At 42.2% G+C, this 24,294-nt stretch overlaps 1 protein-coding gene across 1 annotated transcript in view; it reads left to right on the top strand.

Annotated features, from left to right (window-relative positions):
* The first annotated feature begins 679 nt into the window (after positions 1-679).
* The window catches only part of OSBPL10 (oxysterol binding protein like 10), a 130,302-nt gene continuing 106,687 nt past the window's right edge, over positions 680-24,294 (top strand). Inside the window, 3 exon segments of the mRNA XM_070729713.1 lie at positions 680-776; positions 779-886; positions 18,341-18,468. Coding sequence (XP_070585814.1) covers positions 680-776; positions 779-886; positions 18,341-18,468 — 333 coding nt within the window.

Below are 24,294 nucleotides of genomic sequence, written 5' to 3'. Positions count from 1 at the left end.
CCGGAAAGAAATTGATCATTTTAGAGCAAAATAAACCATAATGCATAACCTTACTATTTCTGTTTGTTCTTTCTTCCTTTTCTTTTCTAGGACTAACCTTCCTGTTCTAGGGGGTCTGAAAGTTAGCCTCGCTGTATTTCATTCCTCAACTTGCTTCAGCTGTCATGAGAAATGGAGGGTGGTATTGGGATTTGGGAGGGGGGAAGTCTTCTGGAGGAGCCCAAGAAAGTTTTGTTTCTCCTGGGAAGGGGTGATAATGGGGATGGGTTAGTGGCATGCATTCTAAAAGTATGATGTGCCAGTGAAGATGCATCCACCTGGGCAATGGGGATTGGGTGAATTGCCAAGGGAGGGCATTGGGGTTACTTTGTAATAGGCAACTGTCATGCCTTTTTCCTCAGATTTTGATTTTCTTTTGATGCATTCACTTCTGATTTAGTAAAGATGACTTTGAAGTTCAAAATGGACTCTGAGTTTTACTTTTCCTAAATTCTGAGTGAAGCCAACCTGACACTCATATTTCCTTATTCATTAGTCTGCTTTCACTTTATTTTACTTTTTACCCAATTATATAGCATTATATTGCAACTCAGAGAATGGAGTCCCATGGAAGTTTCCCTTTTTGTGAAATTAGATTTTGTATTTAAATAAATTTAAATAAAATATATATTTGCATATTATGGCCAAAGTGGAAGGACAACAGAAGAACCTTATGCAAGGCATTGAACCCCTTCCAGATTCTGGTCCTCTTTTTCCTTTTGATCAAGATTTGTTGCTTTTAAAGCTATTTCTGGTGCTGCTCTCAGTTGCCTGGAAGAATGTCTATATTTGCTTCAACACAATATAAGCCAAATGAGTGCATCCTGGAATGGAGCATTACCTTCAGGTGTGTAAAGTTGGCTGGTTTCTTTCTTTCATTTTTGTCCCTTACTGACCATGCGGTAGTTGTAGTTGCCATATGACTAGAGTTTTCTAGCTACACAGTAGATGAAACCTTCATGTGGGTTTTAGTTGAAATATATTAAAAGGTATCATGGATTCTCAGTGAATGCAAATTATACCAATATTAATGTTTCATTAATATTTAAATAATATTTATACATATACCTGGGAGAGAAAATTATAAAAGTGTTTTTGCCAATAATATATGAATATATAATTTAAAGCATTATTTTTGATATTAGATTAATTCAAAGAACTATAATGAAAATTTTGAATCAATGTATTGTAGTTCTAAATGTACCCCATTGCTCATGTGAAGATGTCAAGTTATTTAGCTATTCTTGCTTTTAATTTTTTTTAAATAATGAGGTAATAGTACCTAACTACTATGTGTCTGTCAATCTATCTATCTATCTATCTATCTATCTATCTATCTATCTATCTATCTATCTATCTATCTATCTATCTATCTATCTATCTATCTACATCCATATGAGATACTATCTCCCCAGTAGACAGCTCTGGGAGGCTTACAAAACATAAAAAGATAAATAGAATAGCAATTAAAGAATTTAAACTATGCAGAAAAACTGGAACCAAGAAGATGGGCAGTTTGGAAATAATATTTTTTTACTCATCAACCACCCGTAGAAACGAGTGCCCCTTTGGAGTACATAAACCACTGGCAAAAACAAGTTTTAATGCTCTTTGGAAGGCCAAATGGGTGGGAGCAGTTCTCTGATGGAAGAGTATACAACAAGGTCAAGATCACAATGGAAAATGTTCTTCTCCTTGGGCCCCTTTCACTGGTGCAAGCGGAGTTGGACAATTCCATTAGAGTAAGATGGCTCGTCAAATATTCTGGATCCATGGCATGTAGGGCTTCAAAGGTAATAATCAACACTTTGTATTGGCCCTGGAAGCAAACTGATAAACAATGCAGCTTGTATAACAGCAGTGTTATATGTGCCACCCTAGAGGCCCCAGAACTGTGCATGCCACTGCATTCCGTACAGCTGTAGCTTTTGAATATTCTTCAAGGGTAACCCCATTAGATTACATTGCAATAATCCAACTGAGAGATGTATATGAGTCATTGTGCTCAGCATATCATGATTCAGTTAAGGCTGCAACATTTATATGAAAAGGAGATCCTTTGCCCATAAAGTTGTGCAAAGGTTTTCCTGGGCATGACTGCCAACAGCTCTATGAGCAGAAGTCATGAGTCCAGGAGAACTTCAGGTTGTACACTGGGGTACTACAACCATATCCAGAATTAAAGATGGTAAACCACTAGATCTTGAGGTACCCTGCACCCACACACATACTGTCTTGTCAAGATTCAGCTGATGGTTGTTGTCCTCCATCAAAATTCTAAACACTGAGAAAGGATAGCTGCAGCATATTTGGATCATAATAATAATAATAATAATAATTTATTGGATTTGTATGCCGCCCCTCTCCGTAGACTCGGGGCGGCTAACAACAATGATAAAAACAACGTGTGACAATCCAATAATATAACAACTAAAAACCCTTATTCATAAAACCAAACATACACACAAACATACCATGCATAACTTGTAATGGCCTAGGGGGAAGGAATATCTCAACTCCCCCATGCCTGGCGGTATAAATGAGTCTTGAGTAGTTTACAAAAGACAGGGAGGGTGGGGGCAATTCTAATCTCAGGGGGGAGTTGGTTCCAGAGGGCCGGGGCCGCCACAGAGAAGGCTCTTCCCCTGGGGCCTGCCAAACGACATTGTTTAGTCAGCGGGACCCGGAGAAGGCCAACTCTGTGGGACCTTATCGGTCGCTGGGATTCGTGTGGTAGCAGGCGGTTCCGGAGGTAATCTGATCCAATGTCATCAGCATACAGTGGTACCTCGAGATACGAGTTTAATTCGTTCCGGACCTGGGCTCTTAAGTCGAGCAGCTCTTATCTCGAACGACTTTTCCCCATAGGAATTAATGTAAATAATTTTAATTGGTTCCAGCCCTCAAAAAACTCACAAAGTTAGTCTAAATTATGCAGAAAGACATGTTTTTAATGAAGAAATGTACATGTACATATAAATGAATAATGAAGTTTCTTTCACTTAACTTGTAAACTTTCTTAAACTTTTAAATTTACATATGTTCAACTTCTCTGCCACCCAATCCTGTAGGACAGAGGTCCCCAACCCTTTTTGCACCAGGGACCGGCTTTAAGCGATCAAGAGAGGAATGGGTGAATGAATGGACGGAGGGTGGGAAGGAAGGAAGGAAAGAGGGAAGGGACAGGAACAGAGGAAGGAAGCAAGGAAACTTATGAAAGGGGAGAGTAAGAGAGGAATGAGTGAAGGGAGGGAGGGAGGGAAGAAGGTGGGAAGGAGAAAGAAAAGAAGAAATAGAGGAAGGGAAGGTAAAAGAGAGAAAGAAAAAGAGCAAGAAAGAAAGAAAGAAAGAAAGAAAGAAAGAGGGAAGGGACAGGAACAGAGGAAGGAAGCAAGGAAACTTATGAAAGGGGAGAGTAAGAGAGGAATGAGTGAAGGGAGGGAGGGAGGGAAGGTGGGAAGGAGAAAGAAAAGAAGAAATAGAGGAAGGGAAGGTAAAAGAGAGAAAGAAAAAGAGCAAGAAAGAAAGCTGCAAGCACCCCCCCGAGCCCCCCAGGCCGGCTGCAACCTTTTAAAACACGCGCGCCGCTTCGCAGCTGTCTCCTGAAGCCGAACGCGGAAGTTAGCGTTTGGCTTCAGGAGACAGCTCCTTGGCGCTTGTATCTCGAATTTGGGCTTGTAAGTAGAACAAAAATATCTCTCCCCTCCCAGCTCTTATCTCGAGTTGCTCTTAAGTAGAGCAGCTCTTATGTCGGGGTTCCACTGTACTAATATTATCTCATATGACAGAGTCGGATGATCTCACCCAGTGATTTCATACATATGTTAAAAAGGAATGGAGAGAATACCAAACCCTGTAGCATCCCACATAAAAGAGGCCACATAGGAGGTACCTTTTATTCTCTACTAACACTAATTAGGACTGACCTTGGAGAAGGTAACTAAATCAGTGCAGTACTGTGTCACTAGCCCTAACCCCAGGGCTAGCCCAAAAGGATACCATGGTTGATGGTATCAAAAACTGGCAAGACATCAAGGAGAGCAAAAGTGGATGCAAAACCATATCCACTCTCACCAGAGATGATCCACAAGCACAGTCAATTCCATTTCTGTCTTATAACCAGGCCGGAAAACCAGCTAAAGTGTGCCCACATTATCTATTTCATTTATGGCCCTCTGGAGTTGCAATGCAATAACCTTTACACCACTTTTAAGAACTGATTTTAGAACTAGTGATTAAGAACTGATTTTTATATTAATTGATATTTGTCTCAGTTCAACTTCAATAATTGGCTGGTTAACCATTTTTAATTTTTATACATTTTTAAACTAATTTATTGTGGGATAGTTTAATGATGGATGTTTGGGATCGAATGGAAGGTATGTATGAGATGCATGGAATGAATGACTGGGTTAGTTTGCCTGGCGATGTAGAGGCGGGAGGGATGGAGGAACCTGCCTCTGGAGTGGAAGAGGGCCAGAAGATTCTGGTGCTGCTGGGGAGAGGCAGATATGGTGGGAGACATGGGGCAGGCCATTTCAGGGGAATGAGGGAATGCTGCTTGAAAGCAATCCCTTGTTCTGGCCCCATGGACTCAACCCGGGGCTCTGGCGATGAGTGTAATCTAGGCCCTGGACTCAGGCTGCTGCTGCTCAATGCCAGGTTGGTTGTAAACAAGGCTCTTCTTATCCGTGATCTGATCCTGGAGGAGGAGGCCGACCTGGTATGTGTGATTGAAACCTGGCTGGGCCCAGAGGGAGTAGTTCCTCTCTCTGAAATATGCCCAGCCGGGTTTCAGGTATGGCATTAGCCACGACCTCAGGGCAGGGGGGGAGGAGTGGCTATTATAGCTAAGGAGACTATTAGCCTATGCAGACTTGCTGGTGCTGAGATTGCGGGTTGTGAGTGCCTCTTTGTGAAGCTAGACCTAGGGGTTCAGGTGGGCTTGTTGCTCACATATCTGACTCCCAGCTGCATATCAACAGCCCTGCCTGTGCTGCTTGAGGAGGTAGCTGGGCTGGCGGTGGATTTCCCCAGGCTCATTGTCTTGGAGGTCTTGAATTTACCGTCGCTTGGCGAATCCTCTGGGCTAGCACAGGAGTTCATCGCCACCATGACAGCCATGAACCTGACCCAAGTAGTTGAGGGTCCAACTCATGAAGGGGGGAATATGCCCAACATAATATTTCTCTCGGAGCAGCTGAGGGATGGTCTGAGACTAAGGGGCTTAGATGTTCTGCCTTTGTCATGGTCAGACCATTTTCTGCTGTTGCTTGACTTCAAGGCTCCAATCCTCCCCTGCAGGGAGGCGGAACTGAATAGGTGGTTCCACCCCAGGTGTCTGATGGACCCAGAGGGCTTTCAGAAGGCGGTGGAGTTTTACCGGATTCACTCTCATCCATAGTTCGGGAGAGTCTCTTGCTGTGGCCTGGAATAAGGCTGCAGCAGAGGCTGTTGACCAGATTGCGCCGTTGCAACCTCTCTCTGGCACTAGACCCCAGAGAGCTCCTTGGTTTACCAAGGAATTCTGGGTGTTGAAACGCCAGAAGAGATGTCTGGAGAAGCGGTGGAGGAAAAGTAAATCTGAATCTCATCAAACACTTGTAAGAGCTCATATTAAGACTTACAAAGTGGCACTCAAGGCAGCAAGATGCATGTATCATGCGGCCTTGAATGCATCAACGGAATCCTGCCCAGCCTCTCTGTTCAGGGCAACTTGCTCCCTTCTTAATCAGGGGGGAATTGGGGAGCTCTTGCAGGGTAGCGCCGAGGAGTTTAACACGTTTTTTGCTGATAAAATCGGTCAGATTCGGAGAAATCTTGACTCCAATTAGACAGCAGTGTCGACTGATAATGAGTCAGTTGAGGTGACAGGAGCACGTGTTTGTCCCCCTATCTGGGAGGAGTTTGACCTGGTGACACCTGATGAAGTGGACAAGGCCATTGGAGCTGTGAGTTCTGCCACCTGTTTGCTGGATCCATGTCCCTCCTGGCTGGTTTCAGACAGCAGGGAGATGACACGGAACTGGGTCCAGAAGATTGTCAATGCTTCTTTGGGGAGGGGGTCTTTCCCAGCTCCCTACAAGGAGGCACTTGTGCTCCCCCTCCTCAAAAAACCTTCCCTGGATCCAGCCATACTCAACAACTATCATCCACTCTCTTTATGGGGAATGTTATTGAGAAGGTGGTGGCGCTTCAGCTCCAGTGGTCCTTGGAAGAAGCCAATTATCTAGGCCCTCAACAGTCATGATTCAGGCCCAGTTACAGCATGAAAACTGGTTTGGTTGCACTGATGGATGATCTCTGGCAGGCCCAGGTCCTCTGTCCTGGTACTTCTTGACCTCTCAGCAGCTTTCGATACCATCGACCATGGTATCCTTCTGCGCCAGCTGGAGAGGTTGGGGGTGGGTGGCACTGTTTTACAGTGGTTCTACTCCTACCTCTCCAGTCAATCGCAGTCAGTGTTAGTGTGGGTCAGAGGTCGACCTCTAGGTTTCTCCATTGTGGGGTGCCTCAGGGATTGGTCTTCTCACACTTGCTGTTTAATATCTACATGAAACCACTGGATGAGATCATCCAAGGGCATGGGGGGAGGTATCATCAATATGCTGATGATACCCAGTTATATATCTCCACCCCATGTCCAGTCAGTTAAGCGGTGGAAGTGATGTGCCGGTGCCTGGAGGCTGTTAGAGTCTGGATGGGTGTCAACAGGCTCAAACTCAACCCTGACAAGACGGAGTGGCTGTGGGTTAAGCCTCCCAAGGACAATTCCATCTGTCCGTCCATTACCCTGGGGGAGAAATTATTGACCCCCTCAGAGAGGGTCCGCAACTTGGGCATCCTCCTCGATCCACAGCTAATATTAGAGCACCATCTTTCAGCTGTGGGGAGGAGGGCGTTTGCCCAGGTTTGCCTGGTGCACCAGTTGCGGCCCTATTTAGACAGGGAGCCTCTGCTCAAAGTTACCCATGTCTCATCACCTCGAGGTTTGACTACTGCAATGCTCTCTACATGGGGTTACCCTTGAAGAGTGTTTGGAAAATCCAGATCGTGCAGGCTACCTAGATTTGCCCACGTCTCTTCAACACTCCATGGTCTGCACTGGGTGCTGATCAGTTTCCGGTCAGAATTCAAAATGTTGGTTATAAAGCCCTATATGGCATCGGACCCGAATACCTATGGGACCGTCTTCTGCTTGACAAATCTCAGCAGCCGATTAGGTCCCATAGAGTTGGCCTTCTCCGTATCCCGTTGACTAAACAATGTCATCTGGCGGGACCCAGGGGAAGAGCCTTCTCTGTGGTGGCCCCGGCCCTCTGGAATCAATTCCCCCTGGAATTGCCTTTCATAAGTTACTGAAAACCTATCTTTGTAGCCAGGCATGGGGAAATTGACATATCCCCCAACTATCTTGGTTTGTGCATAGTTTGATTGGATTGTGCGATTATTTTACTACAAGGGTTTTTAAATTGTTTTTTAAATATTGGATTTGTAGACTGTTTATTATTGTTGTGAGCCTAGTACAAATCTAATAAATTATTATTATTATTGTTGTTGTTGTTGTTGTTGTTGTTGTTATTGTCATTGTTATTATTATTACTATTATGTCAATACAACACAGCAAATGAAATCACTATGCTGGATTTCATATTTCATCACCAGTCGGGTGCTTCCCAAGCACCTACGACTGCGTGATGTAGCGGCGAATTATGTTTGCCGATCCCAGTAAAGCAGCCTTTTGCAATTGACAGATGGAGATTTTGTCAATTCCGATGGTTTTCAAATGTCTGCTGAGATCCTTTGGCACTGCGCCCAACGTGCCAAGTATCACTGGGACACCTTCACTGGTTTATGCCAGAGTCGTTGCAGCTCGATTTTTAGATCTTCATATTTCACTAATTTCTCTAGCTAATTTCTCCTCAATTCTGTTGTCCCCTGGGATTGCGATGTCGATGATCCATACTTTCTTTTTCTCCACAATCAGGATGCCTGGTGTGTTATGCTTCAGAATTCGGTCAGTCTGAAGTCAGAAGTCCCACAGTAGTTTTGCTTGCTCATTTTTGACCACTTTTTTGGGCTTATGATCCCACCAGTTCTTTGCCACTGGTAAATGGTAGTTCCGGCACAAGTTCCAGTGGGTCATCTGTGCCACAGCATCACATCTATGCTTGTAGTCAGTTTGTGCGATCTTTTTGCAGCAGCTGAGTATGTGATCGATTGTTTCATCTGTTTCTTTACAGAGTCTGCACTTTGGATCGTCTATTGATTTTTCAATTCTGGCTTTGACAGCATTTGTTCTAATGGTCTGTTCTTGTGCTGCCAGTATTAGTCCTTCTGTCTCCTTTTGGAGTGTTCCACTTATAAGCCATGACCAGGTCTTTTCTTTATCCACTTTGCCTTCAATCTTCTCCAAGAACTGGCCATGCAATGCTTTGTTCCGCCAACTGTCCATAAGACATTGAGTTGCAGTTTTTCTGTACTGGTCCTTAGTTTGCTTCATCTTGAGAAGCTTCCTATTGTTGACCTCCATCAACGCTGACTCTTTGCTCTCCTTCACATAGTCAGCTAATGCATGCTTCTCTTCTTCCACTGTCTGCTTCACTTGCAAAAGTCCTCTGCCGCCTATTTTCCTTGGTAAATACAGCCTGTCAACGTCACTGCGGGGATGTAGTGCATGATGGATCGTCATTAATTTTCTGGTTTTCCTGTCCAGGTTGTCCAGCTCTGCTTGATTCCAGTTCACTATGCCAGCTGTGTATCTAATGACAGGTATAGCCCACGTATTTATAGCCTTGATAGTGTTGCTACCATTCACTCTTCAAAATTATTCTTGTCCTCTGGATGTACTCTTTGCTGATCACAGTTTTCACATGGCCATGCTTGATATTATCCAGTTGCAAGATGCCCAAGTATCTGTAGGCTTCTGGCTGGTGGCACTTGATGGTTTGACCATTTGGCATTTCAATGCCCTCACTTTCAGTGATTTTCCCCTTTTTCAGTGCCACTGTGGCACGTTTATCCAGGCCAAACTCCATGCTGATGTCATTGCTGAAGATTTGCACAGTGTTGGTTAGTGACTGTATATCAGTTTCTGATTTTCCATACAACTTCAGGTCATCCATATACAGCAAGTGTGAAATTTTTGGTGAATTTCTAGCAGTTTGGTAACCTAGATTTGTTTTCTGTAAGATGAGTGACAGCGGGATTATAGCAATGATGAATAGCAATGGGGACAAAGAATCCCCCTGGAAGATGCCCCTTCTTATGTTGATCAGTCCATAGCTTTCATTCCCAACAAAAAGCTCAGTCTTCCAATATTTCATCGCCTTTTCTATGAATTTCCTTATGTTTTCATTGACTCCAATGACTTCCAGGCATTTTATGATCCAGCTATGTGGCAATGAGTCAAAGGCTTTCTTGTAGTCAATCCAGGTCATGTATAGATTTGTTTTCCTGTTCTTACAGTTCTCTGAAATCATTTTATCAATTAGGAGCTGGTCTTTCGTACCTCTGCTTCGTCTTTTATTGCCCTTTTGTTCCAGTGGCATGATGTCATTTTCTTCTAGGTAGTCCTGAATTCTGTCAGCTATGATACCTGTCAGCAGTTTGAGCATGGTCGGCAAACATGTTATTGGCCTGTAGTTTCCTGGTATGGCTCCTTTCACTGTGTCTTTCTGTATTAAATATGTTCTGCCAGTTGTAAGCCATTCACTGATATTTCCTGTCTGCAGCATTTTGTTGAACAATTCAGCCATTTTTATATGCAGGCTGGTCAGGTATTTCAGCCAAAAACCATGCACCTGATCAGTGCCAGGGGATGTCCAGTTCTTTGCCCTCTTCACTCTTTCTGCAATCATTTCAGGTGTTATCTCCAGCTGCTGCATATTGCTCCCTGAGAATTCCTTCTCAAACTCCTTTATCCACCCAGCAGTCCTGTTATAGTCCTTTTCGACCTCCCAGAGATCTTTCCAGAACTTTGTTGTTATTTTCCCCTCTGGCTTTTCAGTTTTCTTATTTGTTTGCTGATGCGGGTTCTGGTAGAACTGCCTGTGGTTGGATTGAAATGTTTGATTCTGCCTGTACTGGGTGATCCTAGATTCATATCGCTCAATTTTCCTGGCTGTTGCTGTTATCTGCTGCTTTACAATTTTCAGATCTTCCTTGATCTTTCTTGTACTAAGCCAGTACTTTTTTGTTAAATAGTCTTTGATCTTCTGATTGTTCAATTTCTGCTCCTTAATTTCTTCAAGTTACTTGCATCTGATCTCAAGCTTTTGATTTTCAGTTCTAGTCTGATTTTCCATTTTGGTTTTCCAGTTGGTTTTCCGATTGATTTCTGTTGCAGTAACCCTAGTTCTTCAGTTACTATCACAGCTGTACTGTAGGCAAGCTGATTCAGTTCTTCAATTGAAGTTACATTGACAGTTGCAAGCGCAGAGTTAATATCTTCCATCAGTGGGAGAAGTCGTTTCTTGCTTATGTTTTTTAAGGCTGGCAGTCTCTTTCGCTCTGCATTGGACCCTGCATGAGCAAGTATTTGGTCCTTAAGTTCTTGCTGCCTTTGAGTCATAGTGCCAAGTGTCTCATCTGCAGCTTCTTGCTGTCTTTCCAAATTTTAATCAGGTTCCAGTTGTGCAGTGACTCCAGATCTTATTGGAGCTTCTACTGGTGGCAGATCAGATTTTGGTGTTTCTATTTTGTAAATTTTCTGTATTTCTTCTAATTCAACTTCACTGAACATTTGACTCCTGATTATGAGTCGTCGCTGATCAGCCAGTCGAAGTTCCGTTATTTTTGAATCTGCATATTCTTGTTTTCATAATTGGTACATCCGTCTTTGATATTCACGTTTTTCAGGCTCCAAGTTATAATAACACTTCATGATTGTGCGATTCTCTGACATTGAGAATTTCTGCCACTTTTTGATTCATAAGCTTTGTTTGTTTTGTTCCTGTAGCTCATTTGTCGATGGCTGCCCAGGTTCCATAGTCCTTTTTATCCTGGGCGACGACCGAGCCAGAATGGGCTTCTTTTTGTTTTGTCTCTCCATTAGTTTAAATGGGTTAGGTACATTTAGTCTGGCTCCTCTGCTTTGACCACTCCGGCAAGGTTAGACCTACCAGTAGTTTACACTACCACCGGCACAGCTCTCAGCTTCATTGAAGCAGACAAACCCCACTACCACGTCAAGGCATACCCATCAGTGGGGATTATTATTATTATTATTATTATTATTATTATTATTATTATTATTATTATGTCAGTACAACACAGCAAAGGAGATCACTATGCTGGATTTTTTATTTCATCACCAGTTGGGCGCTTCCCAAGCACCTAGGACTGCGTGATGTAGCAGCGAATTATGTTTGCCGATCCCAGTAAAGCGGCCTTTTGCAATTGACAGATGGAGATTTTGTCAATTTCAATGGTTTTCAAATGTCCGCTGAGATCTTTTGGCACTGCGCCCAACGTGCCAAGTACCACTGGTACCACTTTCATGGACTTATGCCAGAGTTGTTGCAGCTCGATTTTTAGATCTTCGTATTTCATTAATTTAAAATTTATTATTATTATTATTATTATTATTATTATTATTATCCTTAAAAAAGGAGAGGCGATAACCTGTATGGGAAATATGCAGGCAGCTTGGGCCTAGTGATGGTTTCTTGAGGAGTGGCTGGACCAAAGCATGCTTAAATGATGCCGGGACCATCCCTCATGATGGTCTAATCATTGCCTGGACCTACCTGCTAGTTGCTCTCTGAAGGCTTTTACCAGCCAAAAGGGACAAGGATCTAATAAGAACAGCTACAAGGAACCTATCTATTACCTCAGGTCCAGTGAAAGGCTACCAAAACTTTTAGTACCATACTGGGGACATGACTTATGCAGGACGCCCTGCATTTTCTTTCAACATCTTTCAGTGCAAATTGGATGCTCTGGGATGGAGCTCTATTTTTACTACACCACTGCATCCCTCCCCCCCATCCAGGCAGTAGCTCTCCCCTGCTCAGGTCCAACAGAAGCAAACTGTTCCTGAATAACTAGGCAGAACTGTTCCTGAATGTCTATAATGGACCAGCTCCATATGTGATGTCAAACTAAACAGATCCAAGAAATTTTACCTATCAGGTGTTTGGCAGTCCCTTGAGTGTTTGTCTGAGCTTTCCTTCCTAAGGAGGGACCAGTGCCATCAGGTGACACTATGTGGAGGCAACAAGACTGGAGAAATAGTGCTGTTTTGCTGCTCTTACCATCATGATATCTGCCTTAATAGTGGCTGTGACTTGTGTCCAGTTGGATTTGTTCTCAGTTTTCTTCCAGTGGCACTCTAACAATTGTTTGGGCTTTTTCAGCTCTTCTGCAAACCACAAAGAATTTTGGGAGCAATGGGTCATGAGAGAGTGGATGGGTGCAATCATATCAGAATAACAGAGTTGGAAGGGACTTTGGAGGTCTTCTAGTCCAATTCCCCATTCAAGCAAGAAACCCTATACCCATGATGGCGAATTTATGGCACAGGTGCCACAGGTGGCACGCTGAACCATATCTGCTGGCACACAAGCCATTATCCTAGCTCAGCTCCAGAGCAGATGTGGGAGCCTGTCAACTGGTTTTTGGATTGCACAGAGGCACTGGGAGGGCATTTTGGGCCTACGGAGTGCCTCCAGGGACAGGAGAGGGCACTTTTGTCCTCCCCAAGCTCCAAGAAAACCTCTAGAACCTGTGGATGGTGAAAAATGGGTTTACTGGGCCCATCAGAAGTCAGAAAATGGGGAAGCAGGGGCGCATGGGGGGCATTGAATATGGGTGTGGGCATGCGCACATGTGCGATAGCATGTGCGTGCACTATTTTGGCACTCAAGGAAAAAAGATTTGCCATCACTGCCTTATACCATTTCAGACAAATGGTCATCCAACTGTCTGTCCACCACCCTGGAGTGGAATTATTGATCCCCCCCAGAGAGGGTTCACAACTTGGGCATCCTCTTTGATCCACAGCTAATATTAGAACACCATCTTTCAGCTGTGGCGAGGGGAGCGTTTGCCCGGGACTGCCTGGTGCACCAATTGCAGCCCTATTTGGACAGGGAACTTATTACCTCGAAGTTAGACTACTGCAATTCTCTCTGCATGGGGCTTTGAAGAGTGTTCGGAAACTTCAGCTCATTCAAAATGCAGCCACACGAGCAGGTTTGAGCCTTTCAAGACATGCCCATATCTTGTCATCACTCCGCGGACTGCATTGGCTACTGATCTATTTCTGGACACAATTCAAAGTGTTGGTTATGACCTATAAAGCCCTACATGGCATAGGACCACACTATCTCCGAGACCGCCTTCTGCCGCACGAATCCCAGCAACCAGTGAGGTCCCACAGAGTTGGTCTCCTTAGGGTCCCGTCGACCAAGTAAGCCCCATGTTGGCTGGCGGGACCTAGGGGAAGAGCCTTCTCTGTGGAGGCCCTGGCCCTCTGGAATCAGCTCCCCACGGAGATTCATATTGCCCCCTTCTACCCTCCTTATGAAAGAGTTTAAAAGCTCATCTTTGCCACCAGACCTGGGGTTCCTTAGATCTTCCCCCCCTGACCAATGAATGTTTTAGTTTGGTTGTTGAATGAATGGTATTGATAGTTTTTTAATTAGAATTTTAAAGATTGTTTTTAATGTATTATTAATTGGATTGTTATTACTGTTTCTTGTTTTTCTGTACATGCCGTGAGCTGCCCCAAGTCCTCGGAGAGGGGCGGCATACAAATCCAATTAATTAAATATTAAATGTTCTTAAAATCTCTACATCTCAGCATAGTTCCCTCTAAGCTGAGCAGTGAGCAATCGCTCACTTAAAAATCATCATCAACTCAGAGTTTTCCAAACCTGCCCAGAAGCCGAGAGGAAAAGAGTGAGAGGGAAGGAGAGATCACACTGGTATGATTTGGCTCAGCATTTTAAATTTTGATTCTATACATAATCAGATATATATTTGAACTCCTACAGTAGAGTCATATTCTTAGATTTAGCATCTACTATATGTCATTTTAAATGAAAACATTGTTTTCAAGCTGTGTTGATATTTCTTTCCTTGCCTATGTATGCTTTCAACTATTTCGACTTGAAGGTCTTTTTGCACAGTTGACCTGGAATTCTGGAGCTAACTGCATTGATTATGTAGATTGCTTAAAGTAAAGCCACAAAGATCTTGTGGTGATGTTTGCTTTGGTTTCAAACCATTGGAATGTTTTAAGGCAATAAGAACTAGGCAAGCAAAAAAGCACTGCTTCTGGAATTCTCTCCTTGTTTCATCACAAACAGTGCAGTATGAACAAATGGCACTTACAGAATTCTGGACAAATAGTTTTCTCCTTGGAGTAGAAACTGCTTCAACTTTATTTTTAACTTAAAAGACATTTGTTCATCTATGCCTATATTGTTCTATTTGAAGCAGATTCTTGGCTGTGGTTGCTGCTATGAACGTCAAATGACTGAAGAAATCTCAGGTGCCAGCAGATTTTTTAAAATAAATGTTAAGATAATTTTAAAAGTAAATAAATAGTATATTCAATTTTAGATGATTAAGAGCACACTAAAATAAAAAAGTATCAGAGCATTTGTGTCAGCCTGGATGAAAATACTAAACTACTAAATGCCATGTACTAGTCAAAAATTGAGTTTTTGCTATTAATTTCAAAAGAATCAATTGTATGAAATATTTCTAATTGGAAGATTGGCATTTACAACAGATACTCAGAAAAATTAGATAAATAAAGAGACATCTTGATAACTGCTGTGACAAAAGAAAAATAATATGGGTTAGAAATGGCAGGATAAACATTTGTCTAGGTCATTATCTGATTTCCTCTGAGTTCCTGCTTTTGATTCATCAAAGTCTACCCTTGCTATTTAATGTGCAAAAGCCCTGCAGTAGACTATATCTATGAAAGATGTCCAAGAAAGAGGACCCAAAACCCAATGTGGTCATCACAAGCTTTATTAAATGTAAATACTTACAGGAATAAACATGTAATGTCCTTGTGACAGACAATTGGTTATGTATGCTGTGTTCTTCCATGGCATGTCCATGGGAAGAAGCTGGTTTGTAATACTTTTATAGCTATGTGCAAAACAAGGTGTATGAAAAAATAACTCATCAGTGAAGTATTCTTCTCATGAACTACTCAGTTTTTCTATACTTGGCAGAACCACACTGTGTATTCCCAGATATATTTTGAATCATGCTGGGTATCATTTTTATACTAAAAGCTCTTGGTGTTGATTAAACATGGCATTGATTTGATACAAAGTACCATATTTTTCGGTGTATAAGACCCACTGGTATATTAGACACACCTAGATTTTAGAGAAGGAAAACAAGGAAAAAAGTATTCTGAACCAAATGGTGTAGTATTATATTGTTTAATAAAATACCAGTATAGCAGAATACTTTTTACAGCCATGTATACTTTTTAAAACCATGTACACCTTTTAAACCCTTATACACTTTTTACAAACTTCAAACTTGACAGCTTCAAGAATTGTGGACTTCAACTCCCAGAATTTCTCCACCAGTCATGCTAGCTCAGAAATGGGAATTGAAGTCCACAAGCCTTAAAATTGCCAGGTTTGAAGACCCTTGCACCCCTAACCCCTAACTCAAACAAACAAGCAAACAAAAACAAATGAGGACAATTCATTTTGTTAGTTGTTCCTTTAGTCACAGAAATGGCTAGTGATAGAATCATTTTCAATTACAGTTCCCTGCTGAGGTTTCTTAATATTACTACTATACCATGAGGTTTTCAAAGACCTCTCTCTTGACTACTCCAATTTTCACAATTGAATTGCATGGAAATATTTGGTGATGATGATAAACCTAAAATATTCCTTAAAAGGAGTGTTTCTGGAGCAGGGATCTCCAACCTTGGCAACTTTTAAGACTTGTGGACTACAACTCCCAGAGTTATTTTTATTATTATTATTATTAGACTTGTATGCTGCCACTACCCAGGGACCTCTTTGCTGGCTGAGGAACTCTGGGAGTTGAAGTGCACAAGTCCACGGAGAGGGGCGGCATACAAATCCAATAAATAAACAAACAAACAAGTAAGTATGTAAGTAAGCAAGCAAGCAAAGTAAGTCATAAAGGGGCCAATGTTGGAGACCACTAGACCAAATGACCTACAGTACAGAGTCCATTCCAACTCTTTCTCCCTCTGTGTATGTGTATGTGTATGTGTGTCCCCATGCAAGAAGTGTAAAAACAAAACCTCATTTTCAAGACATTTTTTATTCCGTTTGCCCCTCTTCCTTTGTTTCTCTCTCAGAGGTCAGTTGTGAGGGGCCAAAAATAAAACAAGTGTAAAAACAAAACCTCATTTTCAAGACTTGTTTATTCTGTTTTTCACCTCTTCCATTGTTTCTCTCTCAGAGGTCAGTTGTGAGGGGCCAAAAATAAAACTGAAGTGTAAAAACTTCCATTGCTTTAAGGGCCACCTAAACAACCATCCCCCCAAAGCTCACTGGGCTCCAGGCTATTATTGATAGTATCCAATGCTCTCCACAGCCCGCCTCCCCCAACACCTTTTGAGACTCCCTCTTTCTCAATTATAGCTTTCCCTTAGAGATAAAAAGTTCCTGTATAATAAACTGTCTGAACCTCCGCTCTGTGCTTTCTCGTTCGGAAACCCTTTGGAGGATCCGAGAGGTTTCTCCTCCCCACTGGAGGAGCGGGAGCAGGAAACTCAGTTGCTAAGGCAACTAAGTTGCTAAGGGAAAGGGCGTCTCCCAGGACCTGCCAGATGTCCCCCTCGGCCAAGGACCCCTCCTAGCAGGCCAAAAAGCGGTTTGGGTGAGTGGCTCAGCCCCACACCAGCAGCAAAGCGGAGGCAGCAGTGGTGGGGGTGGCAATTGCTGAGGTGATATTTCCCTTCAGAGCACCCTCGAACCTGCCCACCCCTGCCTAAGCCGAGCTGGGTGAGCATTCTCTTTCTTATCTGCACGGCCCAAGTGCTGGGGGGAGGTCTTGGAGGGCCTGCTGCAACAGAGGAGAAGGGCCTGCTGGGCTGTTCTGCCAGTGTGGCCGCTGCCGCCTCCTCTCCTCCATCAACAAAGGTGGTGGCTGCTCTTCTCGGTGGCCGGGAGGGGGAAGGAAAGGTGGGCGCTCTCAGTCCCTCCCCGCAAGACGAATCTACCAAGGAAGAGAGGCGCCTGCACGATGGAGGACAGGAGCTCAACTTTACCCATGACAAAACTTGGCATGGCTCTCAAAGGAGGCAGGACCTGAGTGCCCTGGAGGAAGTGGGGGCTGTATGTTTGGGACCCTCGTGCGCCAACTTACTGCAGGAACAGGTTGGCGCCTAAGTGAGCACCAGTTTGTGGGTCTTTGGGGATGGTTGTATTGGTAGGGATGGAAGATGCTGCCTATCCTCATCTGCAGCCCTGAGTCTTAAATAGCCCATGGCTCACTGGGAGAAATCGCTGCTGAATTCAGTGCGAGTCTTTCTTTCTTTTTATCCCTGAGAATAGGAGGCTGCAAGTGGGAGACCCCAAAGTGGCGGCAGCCTTCCCGTAGTCAGGCAGCAGCCTTCCCATAGTCGGGGAGTGGCGGCTTTTTGCACAGTTTAGTAGTGGCAACTGCTGCCAGCCGCCAAACCATGTGAAAAGCTGCCACTGTGGAACTACGGGAAGGCTGCTGTCACTACTGCTGACCACCCCCCAATTCCCCTCCCATTCCCCTCCCTCAAGCCACATTTGATGTATAAGACGCAACCAGTTTTTGGTGCACTTTTTATGGTAAAAAGGTGCATTACACCAAAAAATATGGTATATACATGCATAGGTTTTTATAAAGAGCAACAGAAGAAACATTTAAAATTATATTTTCCTTATGTCTCTTAAAACCTTTTGGCCAGGTCTGCTATTTGACAGGGACGTATCCAGATAGATAGATCTGGATAGGCTGCCAGACATCTGAGGCCTGAAGAACATTCAGAACAGTAGAGAAGCAAGCACACCGCAAAGCCAGTGCTGCAAATGCAAATGCTGTGACAATGGTGCCTATGCATATCTGCCCAACATATGGCAGAACATTTCTTGCCTGTACCAGCCACCTGCAGACACCTCATGTACAGCCCACAACCCATTAAATGTCAAGGTCCTCCTTGAACATGATGGACGAGTGTTATCGTCCAGATAGAAATATGCTTCCCTAAGCTTTCTATGTCTTGGCCCCTGTCCTCACATTGAATAGATGGAATGAATACTGCAGGAAATATATTACATATTACCTTTTCTTGTTTTAGAAAATATCCTGGTATGGAATGGATCAAAGTCAAATTCTGCAGAGATACTGAAAAATAGTGCCATTGGTTCTTTAACAACAGCGAGTGCCAGTCTCTCATGGTCAGTCATACCACAAGATGAAACTATGGTAAGTCTCATATGAATATAATTAACACAGCATTTTAATTTTTAATTGGGGGAACCCATCTCGCTACTCCTAGCGGGTTGTGAGTTGCTCTTTGTGTAGTTAGACCTAGAGGTTCAGGTGGGCTTGTTGTTCATGTACTTGCCTCCCAGTTGTGTGTCAACAGCCCTGCCTGCACTCCATGAAGAAGTAGCCGGGCTGGTGGTGAAGTTCCCCAGACTTATTATTTTGGGGCAGGGGTAGGCAAAGTTGGCTCTTCTATGACATGTGGACTTCAACTCCCAGAATTCCTGAGCTAGCATGATTGGCTCAGGAATTCTGGGAGTTAAAGTCCACAAGTCATAGAAGAGCCAACTTTGCCTACTTCTGTCTTGGGGGACTTAAATCTACCGTCACTCAGCGGATCCTCTGGGTTGGCACAGGAATTCATGCCCACCATGGCAACCATGGATCTGACCCAAGTAATTCAGGGTCCGTCTCATGGGGGGGCCACACTCCCGACATGGTATTCCTCTCAGAGCAGTTGAGTAATGATCTGAAATTAAGGTGTTTAGATACCTTGCCTTTGTCCTGATCAGATGCATTTTCTGCTACAGCCTGATTTTAAGGCTCCAATCCTCCCCCATTGGAAGGTGGAACTGATTAGGTGGTTCTGCCCTAGGTGCCTGATGGACCCAGAGGGATCTCAGAAGGTGCTTGGGGTTTTACTGGATTCACTTGTACCCAGTTTGGCAGAGTCCCTTGCTACTGCCTAAAATACAGCAGCGGCAAAGGCTCTAGACTGGATTGTACCTTTGGGACCTCTCTGTGGAAGTAGACCCTGGAGATCTCCTTGGTTCACTGAGGAACTCTGCGGGATGAAACACCAGAAGAGGTGTCTAGAGAAGTGTTGGAGGAAAAATAAATCTGAATCCAACCGAACACTTGTAAGTGCTCATATTAAGACTTATAAAGTGGTGCTCAGGGTGACAAGATGTGCATATCATGTTGCCCGATTGCATCTGCAGAATCCCACCCAGCCACCCTGCTTAAGGTGATTTGCTCCCTCCCTAATCAGGGGAGGGCTGACAAACCCTTGCAGGACACTGCTGAGGATTTTAATAGGTTTTTCACAGATAAAATCACTCAGATCTGGACAGACCTTGACTCCAACTGGAAAGCAGTATCAGCTAATAACGAGTCAGTCAAGGTGATAGGGGCTTGTCTTAGTCCTTGTGCGAGAGGAGTTTGACCTGGTAGTCGATGTCCCAACCTTGGAGGATCCCGGATCACCAGGTCTCCCTCAGCCAGGGGCCCCTCTTTCACTCGGACCTATAGGGATGGCACCTAACCATTTTGCACTTGAATGGAACCTCTTGAGACAGGATAGCCTATCAGCATCAGTGCCACTATTCAAGCAACTCATCCTAGTTCCACCAATCATATCTATGATGCCACATGAACTGCTTATTGTGCCTTTTGTACTTGTACTAACCTGGACCCTCTCCTTCACTTCGTCAAATTCTGATCTTTCTTCAATCCAGTTTAGACAAAGGTCTGGTGCCTAGCACACTGCACAGACATGTAGCAGCCTTGTCGACAGTTCTGTTTCGATGACCTCAGGTCATTCTCCCATCATCTGAGCATCAGGGGGTTTCTCCATAGTGCCACTAATCTCCAGCCTCTGGTAATTCATCGTTGCCCCACGTGGGATCTTCCACTGGTGTTACAGGCTCTGCCATTCAAACCATTATGAACGGTCCCACTGAAGGTTCTATCATTCAAGACGGCCTTCCTGGTGGCTATTACTTCTGCCAGAAGAGTATCAGAGCTAACAGCCCTGTAAGTTTGACAGGACCTTTGTATATTTCATCCAGATAGAGTTGTTCTACACCTAGATCCAGCCTTCTTCCCAAAGATAAATACCTTGTTTCACAGAGTGCAAGAACTCATCCTGCCGGACTTGTGTGCTAACGCTACCCATCAGCTGGAGCATCAATGGCACAAACTGGATGTTTGTCAAGCATTAAAGATATATATTCGATGACTGACTGAAGCACTCTTGTCTCCTTCTTACCTTCCTCCAAAGGGCGGAAGATCTCGTCACAAGTCATCAGCAAATGGATCAAATCTTGCATCAACATGGCATATTACTGTCCTGTCCCAGTCAGCATTACTGCACACTCCATATGTAGTATGGCCACCTCTGCAGCATAGGCCACTCAAGCTTCAGTCAAAAAAGTCTGTAGAGCTGCAACGTGGTCGTCTCCTTCTACCTTTATATGTCATTATCAAATTTACTCCTTTGCATTGGCTGAAGCTGTGTTTGGAAAGTGGGTTCTCCAGAGTGTGATCTACTCCTGCTTCCCTGGTCCAGTCTCAGCCTGCCCTGGACAATTAAGCTTAGGTATATCTCACATTGGACTTTACTTAGCAGCGCACTGGAGAAGTACAGTTGACTTACCTGAACAGTCTGCACTGCGTGTAGAGTCCAAACCCTCCTGGGCTTGCTCCAGGGTCATAGCCTTCTATTTCTTCTTATTGATCAAATTGAACTTCCTATCTTTTATTATGCCTTCATTTTAAACCGACCTTCTATGCAGCTAGACGGCGCTCTTCAAATAGAATAAATTAAAATTCAGTCCCTACCAATCCTACTGAATATTATCCACATTGGACTTTACACGCAGTGCAGAGAGAAGACTGTTCAGGTAAGTCAATGGTACTTCTACAATTGATCTACAATTGTAACGATCTGCCAATGTCTGATTTTTAAAAAATTATTAGCAAGCTGTAATATATCAAGGAAGAACCTTTTTTTAAAGATTGCAACTTGCCTGTTAATGCTTGAATTAGAATTTATGTACTTGTGTTTGATAGATTTTTTCAAAGCACTTTCTAGTTGTTATTTTATGTCTTACATGCTATATAATTGCCATATGTGATCTAGCACATCCTCTTTAGTATTAGCACATTCTTTTTTGTTTCTGTTGGTTTTTTGGAGTTTCTGGAGTGTTCTTTTTACTTTTGAATAAAATGAAACATGGGGGGGAGAACTCTTTATGGGATCTACTTCTGCACTTCCAACTGCTTAGCTTCCATGTTATGTGCCATTATGTGGCATATTCTGTGCCCTTCCTTCATGATATAGAACTGTGCCTATGTTCTGTGCCCTTCCTTCATGACATAGGACTACTAAATTGTCTGAGAGGGACTGCCTCTCTCCAATTATTTCAGCCCTCCCATTAGATAAAATGGGCAAGAGAGTCTGGATATTAATATGGGAATTGAAAGAGAAAACTTTACTTTTACAAGAATGTACCTTATTTTTGGGGGGAGTATAAGTCGCACTGGAATATAAACACCTTAATTTTGGGGAGGAAAACAAGAATTCTGCCTTTGCCTACCAGCATCAGAATTAGTGGGGTCATCACTTCCACTCGGATTTTGATAGTGAGCAGCACAGATCTTTTTATTTGTTCTAACAATAAAAATGAAATTTCCTTTTAAGATTACAGAAATGTAAAGTGAATAAGAAATTTCAAGTAGTCATATCTGATTGTATAATCTTCTGTGTTTTTGTATCATTAATAAAATATTTTAGTAAAAAAGGGGAGAATTAGGACTGCCAAATTGGAAATCATATTATTATGCGACTTCATTAACATGGATTAGAGATTGGGTCACATTAGAAAATAGATGAATGTTAATTCTGGAAGGACATGATCTTTTACTAGGTTGGCATGCCTACCTATGGTATGGAAAAGATAAGACACACAAGTACTTTAAAAACATATACTAAGAAATTCACTGATGCAAATCTGGAAAGAAATAAAAACAACAATACTATCAAAAAATACCCGAATGGGTTTCACCAATAGAATTAAAATACCACCCCAATTTAATACAATTAGAAAACACAATTAGATATAAAGAATTATTGGATGTACAATTAAATTTAAGATCAAAGGAAGAATTGGAAGAAAAAGGCAAATTACTAGATTGGTGGATTTATCTTCAAATAAAGGATACTAATCAAAAACACAAGAAAGGACAAGGATTTCAAATGGGAAGGGGAGGCCTAGATAAGACATTCATAAGAAATGAGGAAAAGATAATTGGCAAAATGTATACATTTCTAATCAGATATGAAACAGAAGTGGAGATTGTAAAAGATAATATGATTAGTTGGGAAAAGAATTTTGGGTATTCAATAGAATTAGAAAAATGGGAAAGACTTTGGTCTTTTAAGTGGCGGATAACCCAATCTAATATATTCTAATCTAATGCACTCCCTGTTAGCGACCACTTCACCTTTAACAACAACAACACAAGAGCACACAATAAATACAAACTAAATGTAAATCGCTCCAAACTAGACTGCAGAAAATACAATTTCATCAATAGAGTGGTCAACGCCTGGAATTCACTACCAGACTCTGTTGCTTCTTCTCCCAATCCCAAAATATTCAACCTTGCATTATCTACAATAGACCTCTCCCCTTTTCTAAGAGGTTTATAAGGGACGTGCATAAGTGCACCTTTGTGCTAACCGTTCCTGTCCTAATGTCTTTTTATCTTTTCTATCTCTACTTTATACTTATGTTAAACATACTACAATACAATACTATATTTTTATTACAAATTAATTAATTAATTAAACAAAAAACAAACAAATAAATAAATAAAACCAGTGCAAGATTTTCTATTGATGGCACTTACCACCAGAAAGATTATCTAAAATGTTCCTAAATGTTTCTCCCACATGCTGGAAGTGCAAAAAAGAAAAAGGAACATTTTATCATCAGTGAACCTGTCCAGAGGTGAAAAATTATTGGAATAAGGTAGGGGAATGGATAAAAAAATTTACAAAAAAAAAATTGAAGAAAAAAAATCAGAATTATATTTATTGGGTATTTTTGATAAGAAATTTAGGACAGAAGTACAATATTTGATTATTCACATTCTGAGGTATGCGAATAGTATATGCTCAGCAATGGAAATCCGATAGAATGCCAGAAGAATGGATGATAATTAAAAAGATGATGGATTGTGCAGAGATGGATATGTCGTCAAAGAAGCTAGAAGAGAAAGAAGACTCAGAATTTTGTAAAATATTGGAGAATTTTTATAATTGGTTAGAAGTAAGAAAGGATAAAAGAAAAACTATATAGAAAGACAATTTTAAAAATAATAAATAAAATTGAAAGAAAAATATGCAAATATGTAAAAATGCGAAGCAATATGTTAACAAAAATAAAGTAAAATGGATAAACTCTGAATGAGCAGGGAATGTAAACACCCCAAATGTATGTTTTATTTATGTTATATTTTTTTGTTTTGTTTGTCATTGTTATATTTGTGTATATAAATGAAAACGTTTTTAAAAATTAAAAATAAAGCATATTAGTAGCAGATTTCCTTGATTTTTCAGAATCCACTTTTGTTGCATAAGGTAAAATTCAAATTTCTGCTATGGAAGTGGTCAGTATACATGTATAAGGTGACTAACTAAATTTCCTAAGAAAAGCCTCCTCAGATAATTTTAGGAAAACGTAGAAAAACAATGAGATTTCTTTAAAGCACACATTCTTCAAATCTTTATTTAATCAGGTTTTCTGTTTTATCATACATCTGATGACAATTTTGTCTGCAGAAATTGGGATGGAATTTAACTGGAATGGGTGGGAAGGGATGGCGTATGATTTTTATGGGAGCAGAAGACAAATTTGGCTCCACTCCCAAAATCCCCTGCTCTTCTTACCTATAGCTGTAGGCAGTAATGGGCAGCAAATGTTTTTACTACCACACTCTGGGTGTGGCTTATTTTGTGGGTGTGGCTTTATGATC

This window comes from Erythrolamprus reginae, chromosome Z (assembly GCF_031021105.1).
Source record: "Erythrolamprus reginae isolate rEryReg1 chromosome Z, rEryReg1.hap1, whole genome shotgun sequence".
Taxonomy (NCBI): Eukaryota; Metazoa; Chordata; class Lepidosauria; order Squamata; family Dipsadidae; genus Erythrolamprus; species Erythrolamprus reginae.
Note: the sequence above shows the minus strand (reverse complement) of the source record. Positions and strands in the feature narration are given on the sequence as shown.